The 24,061-nt window shown below is 36.3% G+C and overlaps 1 protein-coding gene across 1 annotated transcript in view; it reads left to right on the forward strand.

Moving 5' to 3' along the window:
- The window catches only part of LOC129756911 (protein anachronism), a 52,185-nt gene that overhangs the window by 21,338 nt on the left and 6,786 nt on the right, over nt 1-24,061 (forward strand). Inside the window, exons 2-5 of the mRNA XM_055753967.1 lie at nt 9,414-9,641; nt 18,819-18,946; nt 19,030-19,254; nt 22,758-22,836. Of these exons, the coding sequence (XP_055609942.1) occupies nt 9,414-9,641; nt 18,819-18,946; nt 19,030-19,254; nt 22,758-22,836 (660 nt within the window). The remainder of the gene's footprint in view (nt 1-9,413; nt 9,642-18,818; nt 18,947-19,029; nt 19,255-22,757; nt 22,837-24,061) is intronic.

Here is a 24,061-nt window from a genome sequence, read left to right on the forward strand (position 1 = left end):
GAGAGAGAGGTTAGGGTTTCGCTTGAAACTACCGGCAACTCTCTTTGTCGTCTCAGCGGCTTCCGGTTTTCGACTTCCCCCCGATTCAGACTTCTTGGCTGTCGACAAACGTTCCCCAAACACTTTAATTACATTTGTAACGGTTGATTTGGCAACTTTTAGCGATTTTGCCAGCTTTGCGTTCGAGTAGCTCGGATGCGCGAGCAAAATTTTGGTACGCTGCTCTTCTTCCTTGGACGGCATTTTGACAACTGAAGAGTGAATTCCAATATCAAAATAGGAGCAACATTCTACACACACACCTTCAAAATAAGGGGTGTTCAGGTTTTTTAAATGCAAAATTGAAAGAAATACGTCAAGTTAATATTGACCAAATTTTGACCGTATCACCCTTTAGTGCGGCAATGAAGGATATTTCTCTCTTAAATTATTGTTCTTCCAAAATCAGTCAATTAATTACAAACCAAATGCAGGAGTAAAAACCGTGAAACAATAGATAAATAACTTAATCAGTTCTTAATGTTTAGACTGAAAACCTTCAAATAGAACGCCTTGGCATCACGGCTTGGTTCAGCCTCCCAATGCAAGAACAACTGCCATTCGGCATTTGGTGCATCTGATCTGAGTCGGCTGGAAATTCCTCTCTACTCAACAACGATGAGTCAATAAAAAAGATATTTGGAGTGCTAAAAAGAAAAACCGCGACTCGTAGATGTGTAGAATTGCTACTGTCTGGATGAGATTCCTGACGAAACGATGAAGACATCTAAGCGAAAACCCATAGGTAGGAGCCCGGATTGACTACGCTGGAAGCCGGCGATACGATACGCAAAACCTGGTGAAAAAAGTACTGATGGGGGAGGTGGAGACTCACGAGATTCCCCCCTCCGAGCCAGACAGCGGCTAGACAGCGTGATTTTTATTAACATACTTAGCGGTCTTCTTTCCACTATTGCATTGGCTTTTGCTTGCGCACTACATACTCTACGCGTCACTACCGAACGGCAGCAACATCTGCTGAGTGCTGTGCTGATACAAACAAGAGAGACAGAGAACCGATATGATGAGGTGCTGCTCGATAGAAGGGAATTGGCAAGGAAAGGAGGAATCCGAGACCCAACACTGATGATGGGTGCATGCTGCTGTTTGTGCGCTTCTCATCAACCAGAGCCAGCACACGTTGGATGTATACTGATGCTGCTGGTGGAGTCTGGCTACTCTAACGATGACGATGTCTACCTACCAAGCAACGGCGATAACATTTCCCACCTCCTGCTTCCTCCGTTTTGCTGTTTGCCGGTTGGCATCCTTTCCATCCAACCCGACTGATCGTTGTGCCCCACCCCCTGGCCTGGGACATCAACAGCCAGTCGTTGTCACGTGTGTGGCGTTCAGACCGAACGAGGCGAGAAAGAGTCGCTGTTTATTTGGCTGCTGCCTTGTCGTTCTCGGGATGCAGTTCCAATGTCAAGGTCGTCTCGGTCCCATCTCGGAAAACATGAGGACGATGATACACAACAGCCAGTCAGAGACAGATACGACGATAAAAGAGAGCCAAATTGGCTGGCTGCAACGTAACGAGGACACGAAGCACGTTGGTTCCCTAAGCCAAATCTGAGCGCGGGAGCAAATTTCGTTTTCATAACAAACTGTCGTTGGAAGCTGTCGTTTTTGGTGGATGTTATGCTAGCAAGGACCCACTTTAGAAACTCGTCTTTGATGATGATGGCTCTGAACGGTTTTGGACTGTCTGGGATGCGAGTTGAATGTCAATTTGATACCTACGGGATGTTTTGGCGGCTGTCTGTTGAAGGTTACGGGCAAAACGGTTGTCGGTTACCAATCGATTGAATCATAGTGCAACCTTGAGCTTGAGACTCGAACCAACCATGGTGTTTTTCTAAGGGCTTATAAAATGTTCATAGAATTTTCTTTAACATTTAGTGTGCTCAGGGCCGGATTAAAGAGGGGGCAATTGCCTCACAACTCTCGGCCCAGAGGAAGGGAAGGGAGGTTATATGGCTAAACATTACTTTAATCCGCCGACCCAGAGGAATGCGTTTCAATCTTCTAAACCAGAGGTCATGAGATCGAATCTCGGCCACGGCCTTCACGATCTCTCTCTCTCTGAGCACCGGTTTATCTCATTTAAACTGAAGTTTACTCATTTTCGCGCACAGTTGGCCACAATTTACCACAAGTTCAATCATTGGCTGCACAATTTGTATGATCATTGACTCATCTTCTCTCTTCATCTCAGTCTCACGTATAGGACCCATATTCGAATGACGGATGTATTTCCTGGGTGGCTCCGTCAAATCGAAAATGGGTGACGCTCTCTTACTTAAGTTAACCACTCAGTTTCGCCACGCGTTTTTAATCTTCGAGTCCTCTCTCTTTACTTTCAAGCTCCGAGAATTTCTTTGGGCTCGATTAATAAACTACCAAAATGAGCGTTGCGACGGACGTGTTAAAGTTAAGTAAATAAAATCTCTTTAAAAAAAAAGATGAAATTTCACTGAGTCCTTACTATACTATGTGTGTGTTAGCTAACAATCATACTATATTAAGTTCTAGAAATCTAGGAATGGAAATCGGAGTTAAAACGTAAAATATATCAGCAAAGAGGGCCCGTAAAATTATATATAGAAGATAGTTTCCCTCGAGTAAAGGTTAAGGGTTTCCTGATCATTGCAGATTTTTTCCCGCATTTAAACGAGCGGAGCAGATAAGGAGATTTTTTTTTAAACCTTGAAAAATCTGGGCATTTAATATCGATATTTGCAATAAGTGCGAACAAATGTAAATTTATTGTAAACAAAGCAGTTCAGTGCGATCTAGAATTAACATGAAATAAGCTGTATCATTAGACTGAGTCGGTTTGAGGTCTTTTTTGAATTTCTCAAACCCTGAGGTATAAAAATCTTCGTCTTGGTCCAAAACTCATCCATGATTTTTTGCAGAATTTTTAAGTTACGTTTACTTGAGTAAATTTGAACTTTTAAGTTTGTATGGGAAAATTGAATATTGATCGATCTCGAATGTATTGGTCACCCTGGAATGAATAACGCCTGAAAGTAGACAAGCCATGTTTCATTTTATTTTAAGCGCTATAATGTTGCCACTCCGTTTATGTTATCCTGTATTGTTCAAAATAGCGGGAAAAGTTGTAATTTTGAATTCGAATCAAATAAAAACTCTCTTTAGTGATAACCGTTTTTCAAACAACTTGTTTTTAATCCCATATCTAGAATGGTCTGACACAACAAATATTTTGTATTGAAAATTAAAATCATTTTTGTTTCTTCTGTGGAACCGAGATAGCTTATGTTTTTTGTGCTAATTTTTTTAAAATTCCTAGAGTAAATCTTCCGCTGAACAACTTTGTTGAAGACCGTAACTTCATATTTTATTAGACAAAAAGTTATTAGCTGTTTAATAGGTATGTCTTTTGGCATTTATAAACAATAAATTCAATTGGCATCACTGCTGGAGCTTCGTGAAGTTTGCATGAAAAGTAGTCATGCTTTTTATGTAAACAATCTTATCTTACTTAAAGTCACGAATGCCACGAAGATGGTATAACGACTATAATCGAAACAAAAAAAAATCTTATCTTATTCCACATTTTTTCTATAAAAATTTAATTCATTGATGTCGGATTCTCATCTTTTTACGGAAGACTACACAATCCGCGTCTATCGTCTCGAAAATTCGTTAGTAAACTGAATTTTTCCGTTACTCGATTTTTCAACTCTCCAAAACGATCAACAAACTTATTCATCGATTAATACACGCTAATGAAAACTTATCAAATCAAATCAATCATAAGTTACTTGGAATATAAAATCATTCTAATTATTTTGTCCGAAATCTTAACCGTGTCCATCCTTATCCTACAATTGAAATTTAAGATTTTTAAGTTCCATTTTTTTTTGTTTTTTATAGGAGTTTAACCCACTTAGGTCATTCTTCCTCAAATTTGAGTTCCATGATTTTACTGAATTTATAGAACTCACAATCTTTTTTTTAAACTTTTATGCTCATTTGGCTCTCTTATCTGATATTTTTTAATGATAACTGTTTCCTTCCAATCTAGTCTAGAAGTTTACGATGATGAACGCCACCTGCCTAAGCGTAAATAAAAATACGGTAGTTTCACATTTCCATTCCGTCTATTCTTCTATCCGAGTACATAGAAAAAAAATTCTCAAAAACTAAGTATTCATTCAATGAATGAATGCTAAATGATAATGTTTTTGAAATAGCGAAAGAAAAAGGGGTTGCGGTTTCATTTCGTACTTGATCGGTTGAAAACGTTCCTTTTTTCAATATGTTTCATGGAAAGCTTGTGAATTAATGGGCGGAGCTTTCTTGCAACCGATGTTATAACCCAATCGCATCTATCTGAGGGAGGGATTGTGATTAGCAGAGCAAATAATCGAATTAATTTCGAAGTTATTATTTTAAATACAATTCTAACGTCCATTATCTTCCGAAAAAAAACTCATTCATCATCGCAGACATTGTTGCTGCTCTAATTATAGACCATTTCTAAACTCATTCAGTGATCACGCGTCAAAACACTAACCAATTTTGATAACCGAAAAAGTGCTTTGTAAACATCCGGTCAGTCTCGGCGCGAATAACCAAATTTGCCGACCCGAAAAAAACCGCATCGACCTTGCCCAAGCTAAACAGCAATCCAAAATAACAAATTTCGCACAACCCATCTATCTACCGTAATATAGCGTCTATATGATGCCATCCAGACAATGTTCCCGAAACTGCTTCATTACGTTTGCGAAAAGCGGCAAAAAATTTGCATGGGACAAAAAATATGACAGTCGAGAAAAAAAACCCACCAAAACAATTCGGAGTAGAAACAGGCAACGAACACAAATCCCGTTTGCTCTAATTCTTGAGGCTGTCCGTGTGTGGGAACCCACCCAAATAATGTGATCGACGGAAAACATTCTTCCAATCTGGATTGGCCACTAATAACAAGAATGCACGCGGTATCTAACATGTGCATCCGCGAGAGTTGATGCGTTGCGTATGCAGACAGCGCTTCGCATACTGACAAGTCTGCGAATTTACAAATCTCTCGAAACAGCCGTCTGGCTGCAACGATCGGCCTTTGATTGCTTCTGGAAGTGGTGGAAGCAGAATGCAGGAGGGAAAGAATTCTGCTTGCATAATATCTACAACAGCCAGTGTATTTCTCTGCTGCTCTTTGCCTGATCCAGATTCCCCGGAGGCCTCCAGCTGCGAGTCCGGAGGTGTTGTTATCAACACTTCGTCGGAGCCAAACGAAACGGCCGTAATCGGGTGAATTATTTTTTTTTTTTATGAATCCTTCTATACTTTAAAGAAGACTGGTGGCTGCTTCTGCTTTCAAAGAAGCGGAATTAGGCGGCATATACGCCAAAAAAAAAACTACGTTTCACTAATAATCTGAATTTGAACTTTAACTTAAAATGTTTATGATTGTAAAGGGATTTAATTATAACCTATAGTCGCTCTGGGAAACCGTATTACTATGAAAAAAATATCGTAAAATATTTCTTAACGGAGTTTCTCAAAGTTTGTATCAAGGCAAACATAAACATAGCATTGAAAGATACCTCCCTCAGATTGTCGCGATTGGTTATTAGCAACGGTTGCAGGAAAGCCTTTATGTATGTTTGTAAAAATTGAATATTTTGTACCGGAAAATCAACTTCATTTTTGTTTCTTCTTTGGAACCAATTCTGCCAATGGTTTTTGTGCCAACTTATAAATTCTTGAAGGAAATTTTCCGTTGAACAACAGGGGTATGTCCTTAGGCATTGAAAAACAATCAATTCAATTGACATCACTGCTGGTGCCTAGCGGAGTATTAAATACTTGAAAAGTAGCTTTAGATCATCTCGCTAGGAACTAGCAGTGATGCCAATTGAATTGATTGAATTTCAATGCCAAAAGACATATCTCGTTTCAATCGCTAATAACTTTTTTGCCTTATGAGATACGAAGTTACGGCTTTCGTCTATGTTGTTCAGCGGCATATTTCCTTTGAAGAATTTATAAATTGGCCCATTAGCAGCCTCGGTTCCACAGAAGAAACAAAAAATTATGTTGATTTTTCAAAACAAAATTTTTACATACAAACATAAAAGTTCAAATTAACTCATGTAAACGTTAGTTAAACATTCTGTAAAAAATCGTGGATGAATTTAGAACCAAAACGAAGCATTTAAGAGCTCAGGGTTCGAGAAATTCAAAAAGACCCCAAATCGACTTAGTCTATTAGAACAGAGGAAAGTTTTCAACCGGTCAGGTACGAAATGAGTCCACAACACCTTTCTCTTTCGCCATTTCCGCCATCATCATTATTTAGCATTCATATGACTAAATACATACATAGTTCAAAAAAACTATAACTTTGTAGCACAGTAGCACAGACGAACGGAAATGTGAGACGATAGCATTCTATGTCTGCCGACTTAGGCGACTTTCATCATCATCATCATAGACACTCTCGACTGGATTTGATCCTTCAGACTGTTCTGGGACTGTATTGACAAACAAACTAAATACCCAAAGCCCTCATTAAAGTCATTTTGTTTACGGCTAGCTTGTAAGAGTACATCCAAGAACAAGGTGCAGTTCTGTCTGGACAGATGGATGTACGACTAGTAAGTAGCAGCAAGAGGTAAGCTCTAGCTAGAACTATTCCAATGCTCATTGAGCGTACTTAATCTTCAAACCGTGAGATATAGCACTATCTAGTTGCGTACATCAAGGTGGTTCACTCGACGTTGTATGTATAAATCACCCTGATTTTTTTAGGTCATCTTTCTTTATAAACCCAATATCTATAGCAACATTCAATAACTTAAAATCGTGTATTCTTGATTTTTTTTCCAAATTTCACTCTAAATAACTTTTGTCCAATGAAAATTTCTGAGAACATAAATTTCAAAAATATACTTAAATACAGTAGTTTTTCGATTTTATCACTGTTCGATTTAATCAATGCTCGTTAAATTCACGCCCGATTTTATCACGGTTTTAGTTTCGATTTTATTACACTTTTCAAGAAATAACCTTAATTCTCGTTCAAAAGCAGAGATAAAAACTGTTAAATTTCCGTAAAAACTAAATAATTTACTTGATATAGATGTAGAATATCGAATGGATATTCTACATGGATTTATTTCAAGAAAAAATCTTATAATTCCTATACAGAAGAATAATTTGAACTGAAAACGATCCTTTGTGTTAAGTAATCTTTCATAATTACATCTTATGATCAAAATTTATTGATACAAAACGTTTCCACTATTGAAAACATTTTAAATTATTGATTAAAGACAATAAGAATACTTTTTTCCACTTTAATTTTTAGTTTCGCCAAATTCACGGTTTCGCCATATTCGCGGTGAAATTTTTTTTTGACCATGATAAAATCTCAAAACTAAATGATGTTGACTTTTCAGTACAAAATATTCAATAATTCCATACAAACAACCTAAAAATTCAACTTTACCCATGTAAACGTTACTTTAAAAAATCTGCAAAAATCATGAATGAGTTTTTTACCAAAACAAAGCTTCTACACCCCAGGATTCGAGAAATTCAAAAAGAAAAAGTTTGCCTTGAACTGCTGCTCGTCTTTAGCAGTTTTTTTTTTTTGGTCTTCTTTAGGTTCCGCTTGACAATAGCCCAGTATTTCTCAATTGGGCGGAGCTCTGGCGTGTTGGGCGGGTTCTTGTCCTTGGGAACCACCTGCACGTTGTTGGCGGCGTATCACTCCATGGTCTTTTTACCGTAATGGCAAGATGCCAGATCCGGCCAAAACTGCACGGAACAACCGTGTTTCTTCAGGAAAGGCAGCAGAAGTTTATCCAAACACTCTTTCACGTAAATTTCTTGGTTGACAGTCCCGGAAGCTATGAAAATGCTTCTTTTCAAGCCACAGGTACAGATGGCTTGCCAAACCAGATATTTCTTTGCAAACTTTGACAGTTTCATGTGCTTGAAAATATCTGCTACCTTTCCCCTTCCTTTTGCCGTATAAAACTCCTGTCCCGGAAGCTGCTTGTAGTCGGCTTTGACGTAGGTTTCGTCGTCCATTACCACGCAGTCAAACTTCGTCAGCATCGTCGTGTACTGCCTCCGGGATCGCGCTTTGGCCGTCGTATTTTGTTTATCATCACGATTTGGAGTCACTACCTTCTTGTAAGTCGATAGTCCGGCTCGTTTTTTGGCTCGATGCACGGTTGTAGACGATACACCCAGCTTATTTGCGGCATCTCGAAGAGAGAGATTAGGATGTCGCTTGAAACTACCGGCAACTCTCTTTGTCGTCTCAGCGGCTTCCGGTTTTCGATTTCCCCCCGATCCAGACTTCCTGGCTGTCGACAAACGTTCCCCAAACACTTTAATTACACTTGTAACGGTTGATTTACTTTTAGCAATTTTGATAGCTTTGCATGCGAGTAGCTCGGATTTTCGCGATGCGCGAGCAAAATTTTGATACACTGCTCTTCTTCCTTGGACAGCATTTTGACAACTGAAGAGTGAATTCCAAAATCAAAATAGGAGCAACATTCTACACACACACACACCTTCAAAATGAGGGGTGTTCAGGTTTTTCAATGCAAAATTGAAAGAAATACGTCAAGTTGATATTGACCAAATTTTGGCCGTATCACCCTTTATTGGATCTCTTTTGTTTTTTTCGGTGAGCCGGAGATACTGAATTCACTCCTCAACAGCCGGTCTAGGACTTCTCATTGTATGTATATGATCCACCCTAATCTTTCGCATGTAGGCCTCCGCATGTAAAGCATAGAACGTACCAGCAACAGCAGCACTATTTATAGCGCCCGTGCCGCTTGCCTTCGGCATCCGGTGGCATTTTCCGAACGGTAGCGCGAAATTGGGGGGCGCGAGGAGGGTTGGCCGCGTGTCGTGTGGTCGTCTAGCCACTGTCTGGCCGGGAGCAAGCAGTCGTCGTGAGCTGTTTGTAAGCATCAATGGAGATTGACTGACGAATGCAACCGGTTTGCAAGTGTAGTAGCTACCCAGTAGGTATAATATCGTATCAGCAGAGAGAAAAGCCCCCGAACCTGGTCGTGTGTCACCACACAATCCGCGTCGGGGTTCCAGGGGAGAGGGCAAGTGTCTCTGTCGGCGGAGCGACTCACCAGGAATGTTTCGCCGATTGTGAGGTGAGAAAATACCATTCCTCCCCTCTTCGAGTGAGGGGATCCTTCTTTGGTGAACTCCGATCGAATTCCATTGCAGACACAGATTTTTCCCGACCGGCCGGCCACCGATTGCCGTCGGCCAACAACTGTCATGTCTCGATGTAGTAGGTATTTGTATTTTAATTGTGCTATTTTTCTTTTCTCCCTCCGCAGCATCGAGAAGCACATCATCGGCAATATTAAGTTCAACATCGAGTCCAACCTGATGAGGAACGATACCCTGGGGCCAGTGGGGGCCACCCACGAGATGGCCTTTTCCGCGGTGTGCGACCTGCCGAAACACACCAACCAGAGCTTCTGGGAGGACGATTACACCTGGAATCTGTTCTTTCGTCTTCCCCACAGTAAGCCTTACAATTCGGTTAGCTCGGCTATTTTGAGGTAAGTTCGCAAATGTTCTTAGTATATAACACTTTCAAAGATGAAGATTCCATGAACCATTTTTTAAACCATTTTTATTCAGTAGTAATAAAGATACAAACCCAGTGAACATTTTGGTCTGTATATTTCAGTTGTTTCTGAGATATACACACTTTTGTACAATCTGGAAAAGTTGTATAGAATATTCTATATGAGCCTGTACGTACCAAAGTGGAGGCAATATACGGACCAAACTTGAAAATATAATACTTTGTATAGCGTTTTCAACAATTTGATAGCAACTTTGCTTTGCATAAAATCTTAGGATTGTACAACTTACAACTTTCTATTGCCTGCCTTACAATTTCATTACAGTTTCCTTTTGCAGGTAGCCTGAGGTTTGTACAACTTTCTTCACCATTTAATACAATTTATTGTAACTGTATCCCAAAGCAATTAAATTTTTCCCTTATTACGATCGCCATAAATAGATTAGAATTTTATATTTACTGCGAATAAAATTGAACCATACACAACTTTATGTGAATAAATTGATGAACCTTGTTATAAAAATCTTGAATGCCACGCACCTGCACGTTGTTGGCGGCGTACCACTCCATGGCCTTTTTACCGTAATGGCAAGATGCCAAATCCGGCCAAAACAGTACGGAACAACCGTGTTTATTCAGGAAAGGCAGCAGACGTTTATAATTCGTCAAGGATTTCCATTTTTGACATAAGATGATTACGATATTATTTACTAAGCATAGGAAATGCATTATTAACAATTATTTACCGATTAAGTTTATCTCAATAAGCGACTTTGAATGACATGTACGAATAGATTGTTTAAATTCCATTATACGATGTTCTTACAATTACTGTGATTCAAAACAACTTTATTGTTCTTTCTATACGATTAACAAAATGTTATCGTATATAATGAACTATACAAACCATAAACGATAAAATATAACTTGGTTTAGCTACAACATGATGTTTATACAATTCCAATTTAAACTGGATACTTATACAATATACAATGAACACTACTTTACGATTTCTGGTTATCTGGGAAGCCAAACATAAGAAAAATTTATCAATTCCTATATTTGATGGTAGGTAGTTGATGAAAGCGACTTATTTCAAACTCTGTGCGAAGTTTTAAACAACAAATTTAGTCTAGAGTCAACACAGAGTAAACATTTCATTTAAACTACACCTGCCAAATATTGTAGAAAAATTGAGGAACCTAAACTGTGCACAAATAATCCTAGAAGAATCTTCCAAATGATCAGAATTCAGAACTATTTCTTTATACATACAACGTTCAACACAACCGTTAAATTTCAAAAGTCTAATTTAGGTAGTTTTTCTCTTTTGAGATGACCGGAGATTGAAAATGAAGATCAAAAATAGAAAATTTGAACATTAATACTGCTTTCTGCTAGTCTGTTAGTCAGATGGTGTTTTAGTTTTTTCCTTATAATAGCGAGCTCCAGATCCACCTTTTGTAAATCAAGTACATACCTATAACATATAACAAAAAGCAAGCGGAGTGGATTGCCAACCATTGTAGGTTTTTAAGGGTTGGATGCTTTATCTCGACGAACCATCGGCCGTGGAAGCCCTAGAAGTCAATTAGACGATTTTCGATCACCGCTAATTGTTATTATCGATTTTGGTTGATATTTTTTGGTAAAAATTAAGTCAAATCCAAACAACTTCTTTACGTTTCGGCTTACTGTTTTGTTTCGGCCATCTTCAGAAAAACTGTATTTCATGAAATTTCAAAAATAGAATATAATACAAAAAATTATAAGAATAAAACTTTTACACAATTTTCCGTCACTTTTAACTACACTAGAAGCACTTACAATTGTTTCGCCGTGTGCTTTCCTAACGGCTGTCTAACTTACTTTGAGTCAGATTTTGAATCGCTTCTAGTAGCTTGCGTTTTGCGTTCTTGGTGACGTCGTGCAGTCGGTTGTTGTCGTCGTGTTTGGGGTCGTCGTTTTCGAATTCTTTCTTGAGAACTTTTAATTTAATGATTAATGGCATTTCGGTGAATTATACATTCTAATAGGAAGAATTTCAAATGAAAGTAATGAAAATTATAGACGGATAGATTAGATTAGGAAGCATGAAAGGTGTTGAAAATGAGCCAAGAGCGTGATTTGAGAAAACTTCTTGCCGCACAAGACCATTTGTCCCACATCGTATTATTGTCTAGAAGAAGCAAAGTCGATAGGCTGACTTTGCATTGATCTATACAATGATACATGGATGGATCGAAGCACGTGTTTTTCGTACCCCGATCGGACAAAAGGAAATGAACTGTGGCGTCGCTCTTAGTTTTTTGATTATTGAGCTGTATATTTTAGAGATCTCGATAGCGTCTTGTTTTATGTTTACTGTATTTCCTTTTTTCAGTTTTATATGTAATGTTTCAGCAGTCTTTCTTTTTCTTTCTTGGTTAACTCTTTCTAAAATATAAGCCTTTTCAAATTCAAATTTGTGGTTTTGTTCAAGAGCATGTTGTGTCAATCCTGTGGCCCTGGAGTTTTGTTTAAGACTTGTTTTATGGTTTTTTATACGTTTTTCCAGTGTTTGCGATGTTTGACCACAGTATTCCTTTCCACATTCACAGGGAATCGAGTAAACTATATATCCCAGGGCTAAGCGAAAAAGTCAGTAAACTATTAAGAAAACATGATATCATTGTATCTTCGAAACCAATAAATAAAATTAAAAACTGTTTGTCCACCAAAACGAAGGACCAGATCCCAAAACTTAAACAAACAAATGTAGTTTACTCGATTCCCTGTGAATGTGGAAAGGAATACTGTGGAAGGAATACTTTTTTTGACCCCCAAAAATCACCAAAGGTGGGATTAAAAGGATTAAAAGAAATCGGAAAAATCGAAATATTAACTATGATGCCAAATTGTCAAAATCTGATGTCTAGAATTTTTTTTTGTCAGAAATCGACTCCAAAATTTTAAAAATTACAGTCTCCCCAAAAGAAATCCAGAAAATTGAAATTTGAATTTTGAAGACAAACAACTTGCAAACTTGCAATGCATGAAATGTTGAGATCTGGTGTTAACTCCAAAAAAAATGTTGACCAAAAATGGACTTTCTGAAACTTTGCCGTTTTTCGAAGAACAGGATTTCCGCCTGCAATATTAAACAACATAATTCATTAAAATAACTTTTATTTGTAAAAAAAAATATTTACCGAGTTCAATAAGGCCGGAACAAATTTTAAATCCTTTTTTTGTCACCCGGAATTATTTGCACGAAAGCTTGTATGCAACAAAATCGCATACTATATCATTGGATTGGACCTTTGAATCAAATATTTTTTTTATTGAAAAAATCCATAAAATCAAGAATACAAAGGGTGAAATAACTTTCATCTTCCAAAATTTGTTTTTAATCTTGGAATCTTCGGATGTTTGTTTTTTTTTCGAAATTAACATAAAATACTTCAAACTTATTTATTCCCTCTTTTTTTTTGTAAATTCCGAAGGGGGGGAGGGATGACAAAAGAAGAAAATGATATTTGTTTCAGCCATAAGCTTTTATAAAACGGAACCATAATAAAATTATTATACTCGACAGTAAAATTTAAAAGTACTATTTTATTTACATGAATGTGTGCCACAATATCGAAACAAAAATCGTTGAACATCAGAATATCATGCGCTCTTTAACTAAACAAATATAATACTATGTCATGGTTGATGATACTAAAAAGCAAAAATGGTAAAATTATCTTGAACCGGTTGCGGAAATAGCTACGCATTTTTTTCATGTGCAGGAAGCTAACACAATACAACTAACAAAATTTCTTTAATTATCAAATTCGGAATGTGCTCTCACTCAACTGCCCTTTTTCACACGAAAAATATTGAAAGTTTCGAGAATAAAATGAACTTTTTTGAAACAAATTATGGATAACTGTCGTTTTTGTTAAATTTAATTTAAGATGTGAAGTTTAACTTTTTCATAATTCATAATCAGTAAAAAATAAGCTCGTTAAATTTTAAACCTGTTGGGTAAAAATTTTAAAAGCTCCACATGACATTTGAAAGATATAAAACTGTTCGAAAAAAAATTGAATCAATGCATTGAAAAATATTGAAAAAACATTTCATTTGAATGGTTGATGTTAAACAAATGAAACTTTTCTCCTGCTGTTTGATTTATAAAATATTTGTAGAATTTCAAAATCATATTTTTATTTCGGAAGTGTTTTTCCCGATTGGACTTAAGGTGTTAAACATATCAAAGTTTCAATTTACTTTTCATCTTCTTTAAAATTTCGTCAAACTTTTCGTTTATTTTTACATATTTGGGAAGAATTAACAAAAAGAAAACTTCAATAACTTTTTTTCAGAAGTAAAAATTACTCGCTGTTTCGAGAAAGTTGATCATTCAGTTAAAACCTCTATTTTCAAAATATTTGTAAAGTTCTACAGTTTTGCCAAAAAGTTCACAAATTCATTTAGTGATTTTTTACCAATTTTCAAAAGTAATCTCGAAAACATGAGAGCAAAGAAAAAAAAAGCTTTCAACTCGGAAAAATGTAAATTTTGTTGCCTTGTGTTATTTATAGAAACCAACCTGAAATTTTCACCTTACTGTACTACTGTACTGTATGTCCGTACATAAAAATTTGCAGTACAGACATCGTATCTTTCAACGTATGTGCCCAATCCCTGGATTTCCCGACCGGAAATTCCCAAGAATGTGAAAAATTCGGGAATAACCATTTTCCGAGAATCACAACTTTGTTTCCGAGAATCCTTTTATAAAATGTTGAACTTGGAATCCTCTGGAATTTTTAGAGTATTTTGTATCACAGTGAGCATTACACAAGGTTTCAAATGGTCTGTTTTCGATACTATAGTCATAAAAACAAAGGGGAAATTTCATATCGTTTTGCTGGCTTAAAAAGTCTTTCTAGTGTCGAAATTTTCGTTCGGATGAGCTGATATTGGTCTTCAGAACTCATTGATACAGAAATTTCTTTGCTGAAGCATTTTCTGGGGTCAGGACGAAGAAGTGAAATTTCGTGAGTCACGTCACTCGCGTCGCAGAATAAGCCCCAAAGTTTCTAAACAATAAACCGATCAGTGGACAGCCAGATTGTGCATATTTTAGATGTTTTGAAGATAATAATAGCAATATTTTTCTAAATAATTTTGGAACGGTTCTTATCCTAGAGATCATTATGATAATTTTCTAAAGATAAGATCAGAAAATCTAACAATAATTTTTTTTAGAATTTTCTTTTATTCTTATAGGTTCTACTGAGTTTATCAGATTTTTCAATAAACTTTTTGCTGAATGAATGAATACTGCCTTGGCACTGTTCCATTTATATTCTAATTTGCTGTTTGAGTGATATATTTTAATAAAAATGGGTTAATAACACCAAAACACCAAAACATTCTTATACATTTAGAATCATAATTTTTTTTATGTTTAAAATATTTCCCGAGATCCCGGAATTCCCGAGAAATGAACCGTAAAATTCCCAGAAACGAAAAAGGTCCGCAAAATGGACACTCTAAACATATGCTATCAAATCTTGAATTTTTTTTTCCGTTATTCCCTCAATCTGCGAGCCTTCTTAGTGGAAGAAGATCCTCCTTAAGTTATAACTCAACCATAAAAGTTATAACTCAACCATAAAAAAATTCCAAATGATGTGACGCAATGCTGGAATTGATCATCACTTGAAAAATGTTATTTTTCCATATTTTGCAAAGGAACCACCTTAAGTCAATAGATTCTTAAAGCAGTAGACAACAAATAAATGATTCACAGTTCCATTTTATCACATACTATTTGATGTGCAGGGACCTCGAAGTGGTAGGATAATTGATCGAGAAATTTATTTTCTGTTTAAATAAAACACCTAACAATTATTACCTCTTAAATTTAAATGGAGAAAACGAACCAGTATGAAACCAACGTGATTTTACGATTCTTATGAATCTCAATTCAGAGATCCATTTAGACACGTCTGTCGCTCACCAGAATAGATCAATGGCTGACTTTGTTTTGCCTAGTGCCTTCGAAATCCGCCTTTTTACCGGTGGCCAAATCATAAACAAAAAATTGTTGCAGCACCCTTAAAAATCTGTACTCCCTTCGCCAATTCTTTATTTTACTAGTGGCCGAATCATATATATAACGAATCGTAACAGCAGCATTAAAAAATTGTGCTAGAGCCAATCCGTCTTTTCGCCGGTGGCCGAATCATAAATAAACAATCGTTGCAGCAGCCTACTACCGCAAAAAAAAACTAACTTTTTTAATTGGGAGATAGATACAATTTTTTTTCTACAAAATTGTAGATACAGACCCCGTTCGTTTTTGGCAACATGCCCGAACATTTTGTGTTGCCAAAATCGAATGTTGCCAAAATCGAACGGTTTTTTTCTGAAATTTTTTATCTCCTATTTTTACAAAATAACTCTTTTTATTATCATTAACGTTATTTAAAGTCAATTTCCGACAATTATTAGAATTTTTATATTTTTTTTCTCATATTTTTGATGAATTTTGCACATTTTTTGTTTTGTTTATATCTTTGTTTTCTTTTGTCATTTTTACTGTTTTAGACGTTTTTCGTTATTTTTAAGTTGATTTTGTAATTTTTAGTCTTTTGTTTGTATTAGTTTTGATATTTTTTAAATTTTTCATCTTTTTGTAATTTTTGAGTACTTTATATTTTTAAAAAAAAATTTGGTTTTGTTGTTGTATTCTATCACCATTTCTGAACGTAAAAACGTATTTTTGGTGTTTGTACAAATTATATTGGTCCTGTTATAGAGAAACATAAAAGGTAACCTCGCTTCTAAAAACCGAATGTTGCCAAAATCGAATGTTGCCAAAAACGAACGGGGTCTGTATTATCAAAAGGAAAAAAAATCTGAAATAATAAGAGCACTATCTATATTCACTGCAGAGTTATACAGCTTTTAGTTGTAAACAAACTTAAAATTTGTTTTTTATACATAACTATTGTGAGTTTTGAATTAACATAATAATAATGTTCACAACATTTTTTTAGGCTCTTAATACGGTGGGCATAAATTTGATGAGTTTTTAGTTTTTAACGAGAAAACAGACATTTATTGTCATCTTTAAAATTAAAACATGTTTCAAATGCACATAACTTTATCAATTTTCAACTGATATTATCAAATAGTACATCAAAACGCATTGAAATTTTATCAGCTTTTTAAATTAAAAATTTAAAAAAATGATCACTAATCAATTTTTTATTTAAAATCGTAAAAACGCTTCAAAAATTGTTTAAAGGTACCACCGGTTTCATTAAATATTCCCTTAAAAATACCATTCAATAGCTCTTTTGGTGTTACAACTTTCATTTGAAGACATCTAAACATTTAATTTAGTCCTTGACAGGATATGACAAAATTTATAACAATCAATCTCTATTTTCTCGTTAAAAACTAAGAATTCAGCAAATTTATACCAACCGTACTAAAAAACGGGCGCTTTGAGACAAATATTTTCTGGCTAAGTTTATAGTACATGGATCAAGCTTCATAATGTGATATTTAGTTCTTGGATCCACTTATCCCATTTTACCCTAGAAATTCGCAAAATTAAGGAAAAATAATGTTTGAAATTGCGATAACTTCGGAAGGGAAAGGTCGTAGAGTTTTAAGATATAGTGCAAAATATGCGTATTTAGTATCTCAATGAATGTTGTGAACATCACTGGGAAAAAAGTTGCATTTAAGGTCCTCTTGGACCACTGTGCGTTGTCGTGATTTTACGATTCTTGCGAATCTCAATTCACTCAGATTTACTCAGACACGTATGTCGCTCACAAGCAGAGCGTAAAAACTTCACCGTCATCAGTCATAAAACTGTGACTGTGAAAAAATTAAAGCAGTCGCATTCATAACAGACGCCTTCAAATGAGTAACCAAGCAAACAAACTTGCCTCAACCTTCAGTCAAATGAAGCGTCGGAAAAATCATAGTCGCCGTCAGCCCGTCGTCATCTTTTTGACTGTGACGGGATATTGTTTAGATTAAAAAAAAATCTAAGACGACATCGAAAAGGACACGTTCATCATTAGTAATGCCATGCCATTGATGAAACTGAAACCCGTTACCGGGTTTCGGTTCAGATAGCCATACAATGGAATGGAAACGTTTTCAACTAAGTTTCCGTTTTTGGAGATCAGTTCAGGGTAGTCAAGGCCCGGGATAAAATCGAACCAAACATCAACTATCTCGACCGAGAAGAACTCCGTAGGGACTAAAAAGGACAAATCGACCTTGCGGCTGTACGATCCTTCTTTTATTTGTGCTTTTTATTTAGCCTTTCAAAATGTTTAGTAGTATTATTTAAATCTGAATTTCATTTGTCCTCGATACTGGCAATTAGTCCAACAAGCAATCCATATACTCGAATTTTTTTTAATCATACACAAATGCTCTCAACCGACGCCGTCATCTTGCTTGACGACCGTCGTTTGAGAAATAACATGCGTCACGTGAACAGAAATCCATGACGATAGTCAAGCTTTTCCAGTCCCTTGAAGCATGACTGGTAGTCAAATGAGATCTAAAACGTGATGGTGAAGGAAAATCAGCAACCACGTCAACTATGATGTTTGAAAAATTGATGCTCTGCTCACAAGTATAGATCAATGACTGACTCACTTTGTTTTATTTGTTTTGCCTAGTGATGCCAAAATAACAAACGTTGCATAATAAATTTATTTTATTTTATTTATCTTCAGTTTTGCCGAATCCAACTGTAATTTTATTTTGTCGTAATTAAATTTAAAACAAAAAATTTCTACACGTACTTTATCTCATCTCTATAAATACCTATCTTTAAACAATAGAACAACTATTTTCTACGTTGTGGACAAAACTTTACTAGATTTTTCCCCGCCGAAAGGTTTGGTTCAAATTGTGTGATTGCTTTAACTTTTCAAATATCGGTATCCACCCATGTCCAAAAAAACGACTTGTATCTATGTCTAACATCATTTTGAAAATAATTGTAATGTTTAGCAAGTAAATAAGTGGTATTGACACTGTTTTAACATACTAGGAAATCTAATTTATCAAATGCAGTAACATCTTTAATAATCGGACAGAAACTAAACGAAATTTTCTACGACAGACTCTACATGAACGGTGCCAGCAACACCACCGAGGGTTGGAAGCGTCGCGAGTCCGACAACTGCAAGGACCCGTCGGAGCAGATGATCCGCGTCACCGCATCCGTCTACTGGCGCAAGAAGGGTAAAGGTAATTCGAAGAATGTGTCCTGTGTTATTGGAGTACAGTTTTTACAAAATCTGTTTTTTTATGTCTCCCCTACGTGCTAACAGACAACTCATCTACCGAGAGAAAGAAGCGAATCTGCAGCAGCATTACTACGACCCGCAACTTCCGCGGTTGGATCACCCTGGATACGCTGCTGGCCGTCAAGCTGTGGGATAAACCGAACCGCAATTTTGGCATCGCGATTGATGTTCATGACCAAGATGAGAACCCATTGGCAGCGGCCCGGTTCTTCCAACCGGCCGATTGCTCCGAGGCAAGTAGAGCAAATGGTAAGTGTGTGCTGTTCCGTGAGCTTCAACTGCTTTACTAGTTTTAGTTTATAACTTTTTTTTTACTATAATAAGTCTAAGAACACCACCGGTACTATGTAAGTAGAAGAAGTTGTTTACGACGCGGGCAGGAATAACACGTGACTGGATCGGGGCGACGCATTTTTCCGGGCTTGTCGCGTTTTAGAGGGAGTCCTATTCGCGCGCCTTAATGGTTATAACAAATCGGGATAAACAACAACCTAGTTAGTGAGTTCGCGTGTATTTTTGTAGTACTCCGACTGCGGCCGACGATTTGAGTAGCAACAAAATCCTTCCGCAAACCGATACCCAGCCAGAGCTCACTTTAAGTATGGGCGGCATGGCGTTAAGTCGTCCTCGTTGTAGGGCGGCATCGCGTTTTTTAGTAGCAACAGCTTCGGGTATCAAGAAAGTTAAACCGCACCACGGAAATCGTTGGTCATTTCCTGAACGTTCGCGAGTGCCCACTGCCATTTGATCCCGCTAAACAGGTGAAGAAGCAACAGATGGTAAAGGAAAATTAGTCCAGGGGACACGGAAGGTGGCGTCGCGACGACTCGAATTCAAATAGCGGTCATACGAGTAGGTAGACACACCGGACACCTTTAGCGCGCCTGGTTCAGGCAGAAACTCAATGGGCACATTCACAACAACCCCGAACACACATTCCAGAGTCGCGTTGTTCCCACGTTTGTTTATCGCGATTCTTTCCCTTCTGTTTGAGGGACCCCTACCCCAAGATTATGGCCAAATTCGCCTTCGGGGAATAAAAGGTTGAGTCGAGGTGTGCGCGGGTCCCCGATTAAATATCCATTGCGATAGCTAGTTTCAATTTCTGTACATTTTGGTAAAAACAACCTGAAAAAACCACCATTCGATATACCGAACGAGCAGTGTTTTCAGCTTTTTTGGCAACGTTTCAACCCCACGTTTGCAGTTTGTCGGTGGACGGAAAGTGTGGACGATAGTAAAATTTTATTTACGGTTTCGCTTCTCATTGACAAATATTTTGTCTCCACAAAGTGGCAGTTTGTTGCAATTAACTAGGGCCGTAGAACGTAGACTAAACGTCTACGCTCTGCCGCACCGCGTTGGTTACTTGACTGATGCATACAAGTTGTCATCCGGTCTGAAGCGAACGGAAGACGCGAGCGAGCCCAAAACAACCAGAGGCGTTTGGCAAAACATTCAAAGTCGATGAAATCTTCAAGTCGATTCAGTTTTATATCACGTGTAATCAATTTAGAACTTCTATACGTGATATCCATAATAGGCCAAGGCTTATGGATAAGTTTTGTAGATTGATGAAACCTTCATCTTTTCATGGTTGATTCAACTATACCTTTTCAAAATAAAATATTAAGGCCTAGTACGCGAATTTGCTATAAAACATGTCAAATTCTAATGATAACACATTAAAACACAAAAAATGAGAACCCTTTATGTCGTCACTCTTTAGCAAAAATGAAAACAAATAAAAGCTCCTGATATTTTTTATTTCAATCGCTTCCACAATATAGTTTTTACTTCTTCTTAAATAATTATGTCGTCTGTTTCAAAAATTTATCCCCCCGATTTTAGACTAATGAAAATTGACTTGTTATCCTAACTTCTGATTTAAGTATAAATCTTCCAAAGAAGCAAAAACTAACATATTGACGCGACTGGATTTCTCAGCCAAAATAGTCAAAATTGTCAAAATTGTGAAAACTGTCAAAATTGTTAAAATTGTCAAAATTGTCAAAATTGTCAAAATTGTCAAAATTGTCAAAATTTTCAAAATTGTCAAAATTGTCAAAATTGTCAAAATTGTCAAAATTGTCAAAATTGTCAAAATTGTCAAAATTGTCAAAATTGTCAAAATTGTCAAAATTGTCAAAATTGTCAAAATTGTCAAAATTGTCAAAATTGTCAAAATTGTCAAAATTGTCAAAATTGTCAAAATTGTCAAAATTGTCAAAATTGTCAAAATTGTAAAAATTGTAAAAATTGTAAAAATTGTCAAAATTGTCAAAATTGTCAAAATTGTCAAAATTGTCAAAATTGTCAAAATTGTCAAAATTGTCAAAATTGTCAAAATTGTCAAAATTGTCAAAATTGTCAAAATTGTCAAAATTGTCAAAATTGTCAAAATTGTCAAAATTGTCAAAATTGTCAAAATTGTCAAAATTGTCAAAATTGTCAAAATTGTCAAAATTGTCAACATTGTCAACATTGTCAACATTGTCAACATTGTCAAAATTGTCAAAATTGTCAAAATTGTCAAAATTGTCAAAATTGTCAAAATTTTCAAAATTTTCAAAATTGTCAAAATTGTCAAAATTGTCAAAATTGTCAAAATTGTCAAAATTTTCAAAATTTTCAAAATTGTCAAAATTTTCAAAATTGTCAAATTTTTTAAAATTTTAAGAATTATTAAAATGGTCAAAATTGTCAAAATTGTCAAAATTGAAAAAATCGTCAAAATTTTTAAAATTGGCAAAATTGTAAAATTTGACAAAATCTTGAAATTGTTAAAATTGTCAAAGTTTTCTAAATTCTTAAAATTTCATGGCTAGTTTTCACAGTTCCTTCACTAAGTAGATTTGCCACTTCTTCAAATTCAACTGCAAAAACGATTGGGTCATTTTGTGTCCTGCCTGCAAAAAAATTATTTACGCTACCGACGTTTCATTCACATTTTAATTCCAATTTTTTTTTGTGATAAAAACGTCCCACTGGTCTTACAGTCTGCAATTGGGTGTTCCGAAAAACTGCCAGCTCAGCTGCAATATCGGTCACACCTTTAGGGTGAATGATTCTTGGGCGGTGGGATTTTCGATGTGTCTTTCTTTCGATTTTATAAATAGAAATCATGAATAAGTAGCGGCCTCTTTGCGCCCCCCCCCAAAACAGAAGACATTTTTATTAACCACCGATCGGATTGGAGGTAAACATTGCAAAAACCCGAATCAAAAGCTACAATTACCGTCTTTAGTTGCTAGTTTTAGTTTTTCTTCAAGTTGTTGCGCCCTGTTTTGTGTATTTTGATAATCAGCTCCAGTTTGTAAATTACCTGTTTTAAACCGTTGTTGCGTTGTTTCGATTGCGCTCCAAACTAACTAACCGGAATTGGCTGCCGCATTTCTTCTAACATTTCGGAAAATTTTGTTGTGCTTGCACGTTTGATTTTATGCGTTTTTGGCTTTACTTGATCGTTGTTGTAATTGCTTCAATTTAGTCAGAGCGTGATGTGATTTGGAAAAATCTCGCCCGCATTCCTGTCGGCCGACGGCAGCTGATCATCATCGGCCAGGAATTCCAACCACTTTAGGTACTGGAAACGCTATTTGACTGTTTTATAGATATCTGCATCTCGGCATCGTTAGTTGTGGAAATTGATGTGTTCTTACTGTATTCTAGAGTGCCCATCGAGCTGCGGTTGATGACGTTGGCTAATTGAGATTTTTTTTTTTCGTTTTTTTCATCTTTCGCCCATTTAGCAACAGCAACCGTACTTCCCTGGAACTTTTTCCGAAACTCACTCTCATGGACCAGTGATGAAATGGACGATGTGTCACAGTAAGTATCCCAAATAGAAACCAATGTCATCACATTCTATCGTGCCAAGTCAATGAATCAACCCAAATATTACAACAAGTATTTTGATGCAAGGAATCTGGAGAGCTGCCAAATGCAACTAAGTTAAGAAAGTTCAAACAAATTTGTTCTATACAGTAAGGCCTGTAAAAAAATGCGAAAATTCGCATGGAATCCATGGAAGCACTCCATTCTTCAAAATGACCATGTAGACTTCAGTATTAACTTTTACTCCAGCTTTCATGAAAACAGGGGACATCTTCAAACCATTCGAAACAACCGCTCCAAATAACATAACACTGGTGGGATTCTTCGTACAAAACTTGAATTTCACATCCTCTAAATCATCCTTAGCTTTCAATGGTGAAATATACTGCCCCTACTTTCATAACAGTCCCATATGCAAAAACAAGCAATCGAGAAATTAGCTTTTTGTGACCACATCATTCAGCATAAACGAAAATCTTTTAATGGAATGTTTTCTAGGTTGTCATAATAAATCGTAAGACCTGAAATTTTTCGAAATTGGGCCATTGGTAAGGTCGGGAGCACAATTTTTATTCGTTATGGGACTGTTATGCGAGCATATTTGAGACCTTTCTCAAATCTACTCTCATAACAGTCCCATACAGAATATCTTTTGCTAACCAAATTGCTTTCTAAGACTTAAATTTGATCATTTTTGAACTTCTAAATGCAGATATCAGCAAAAGAAACATAATTTTGGAAAAATATCGTGAATTTCACATTGTAAGTTGAATATTTTTTTACGATTTTTGTTTGCATCTGATAGTTTTTCGCTCAGGAAGGCATTCCTTCCTTCTTAGTGGTCCGCCTTCGAAAACTAATGTGCATAGTTCGACATCAAGTGAGTTGAATCTTTTTTCGAAGATTCAAAGCAATGAATGGAAGAAACATTGAAAAGAAACTAAATCCGTGGTATTTCACATATGGGACTGTTATGCGGGTATATTTCATATGGGACAGCCACGAGTTGATATTTTTTTTCGAATTTGTAGAACAAAATCTCTTTTTTTATTGTTTTACATTGAAGCACTATGTTCAAAATGACAAACAGTCAGGTTAGATGAAAAATGACGAAAATTCATATGGGACTGTAGGGGCAGTATACCGATCCGTGGGTTAATTAGACAACAGATCAACAGACTTATTGAAAAAATTGAAAAGTTTCTCGCCTGAGAACATG

Source organism: Uranotaenia lowii, chromosome 3 (assembly GCF_029784155.1).
Source record: "Uranotaenia lowii strain MFRU-FL chromosome 3, ASM2978415v1, whole genome shotgun sequence".
NCBI classification, from domain to species: Eukaryota; Metazoa; Arthropoda; class Insecta; order Diptera; family Culicidae; genus Uranotaenia; species Uranotaenia lowii.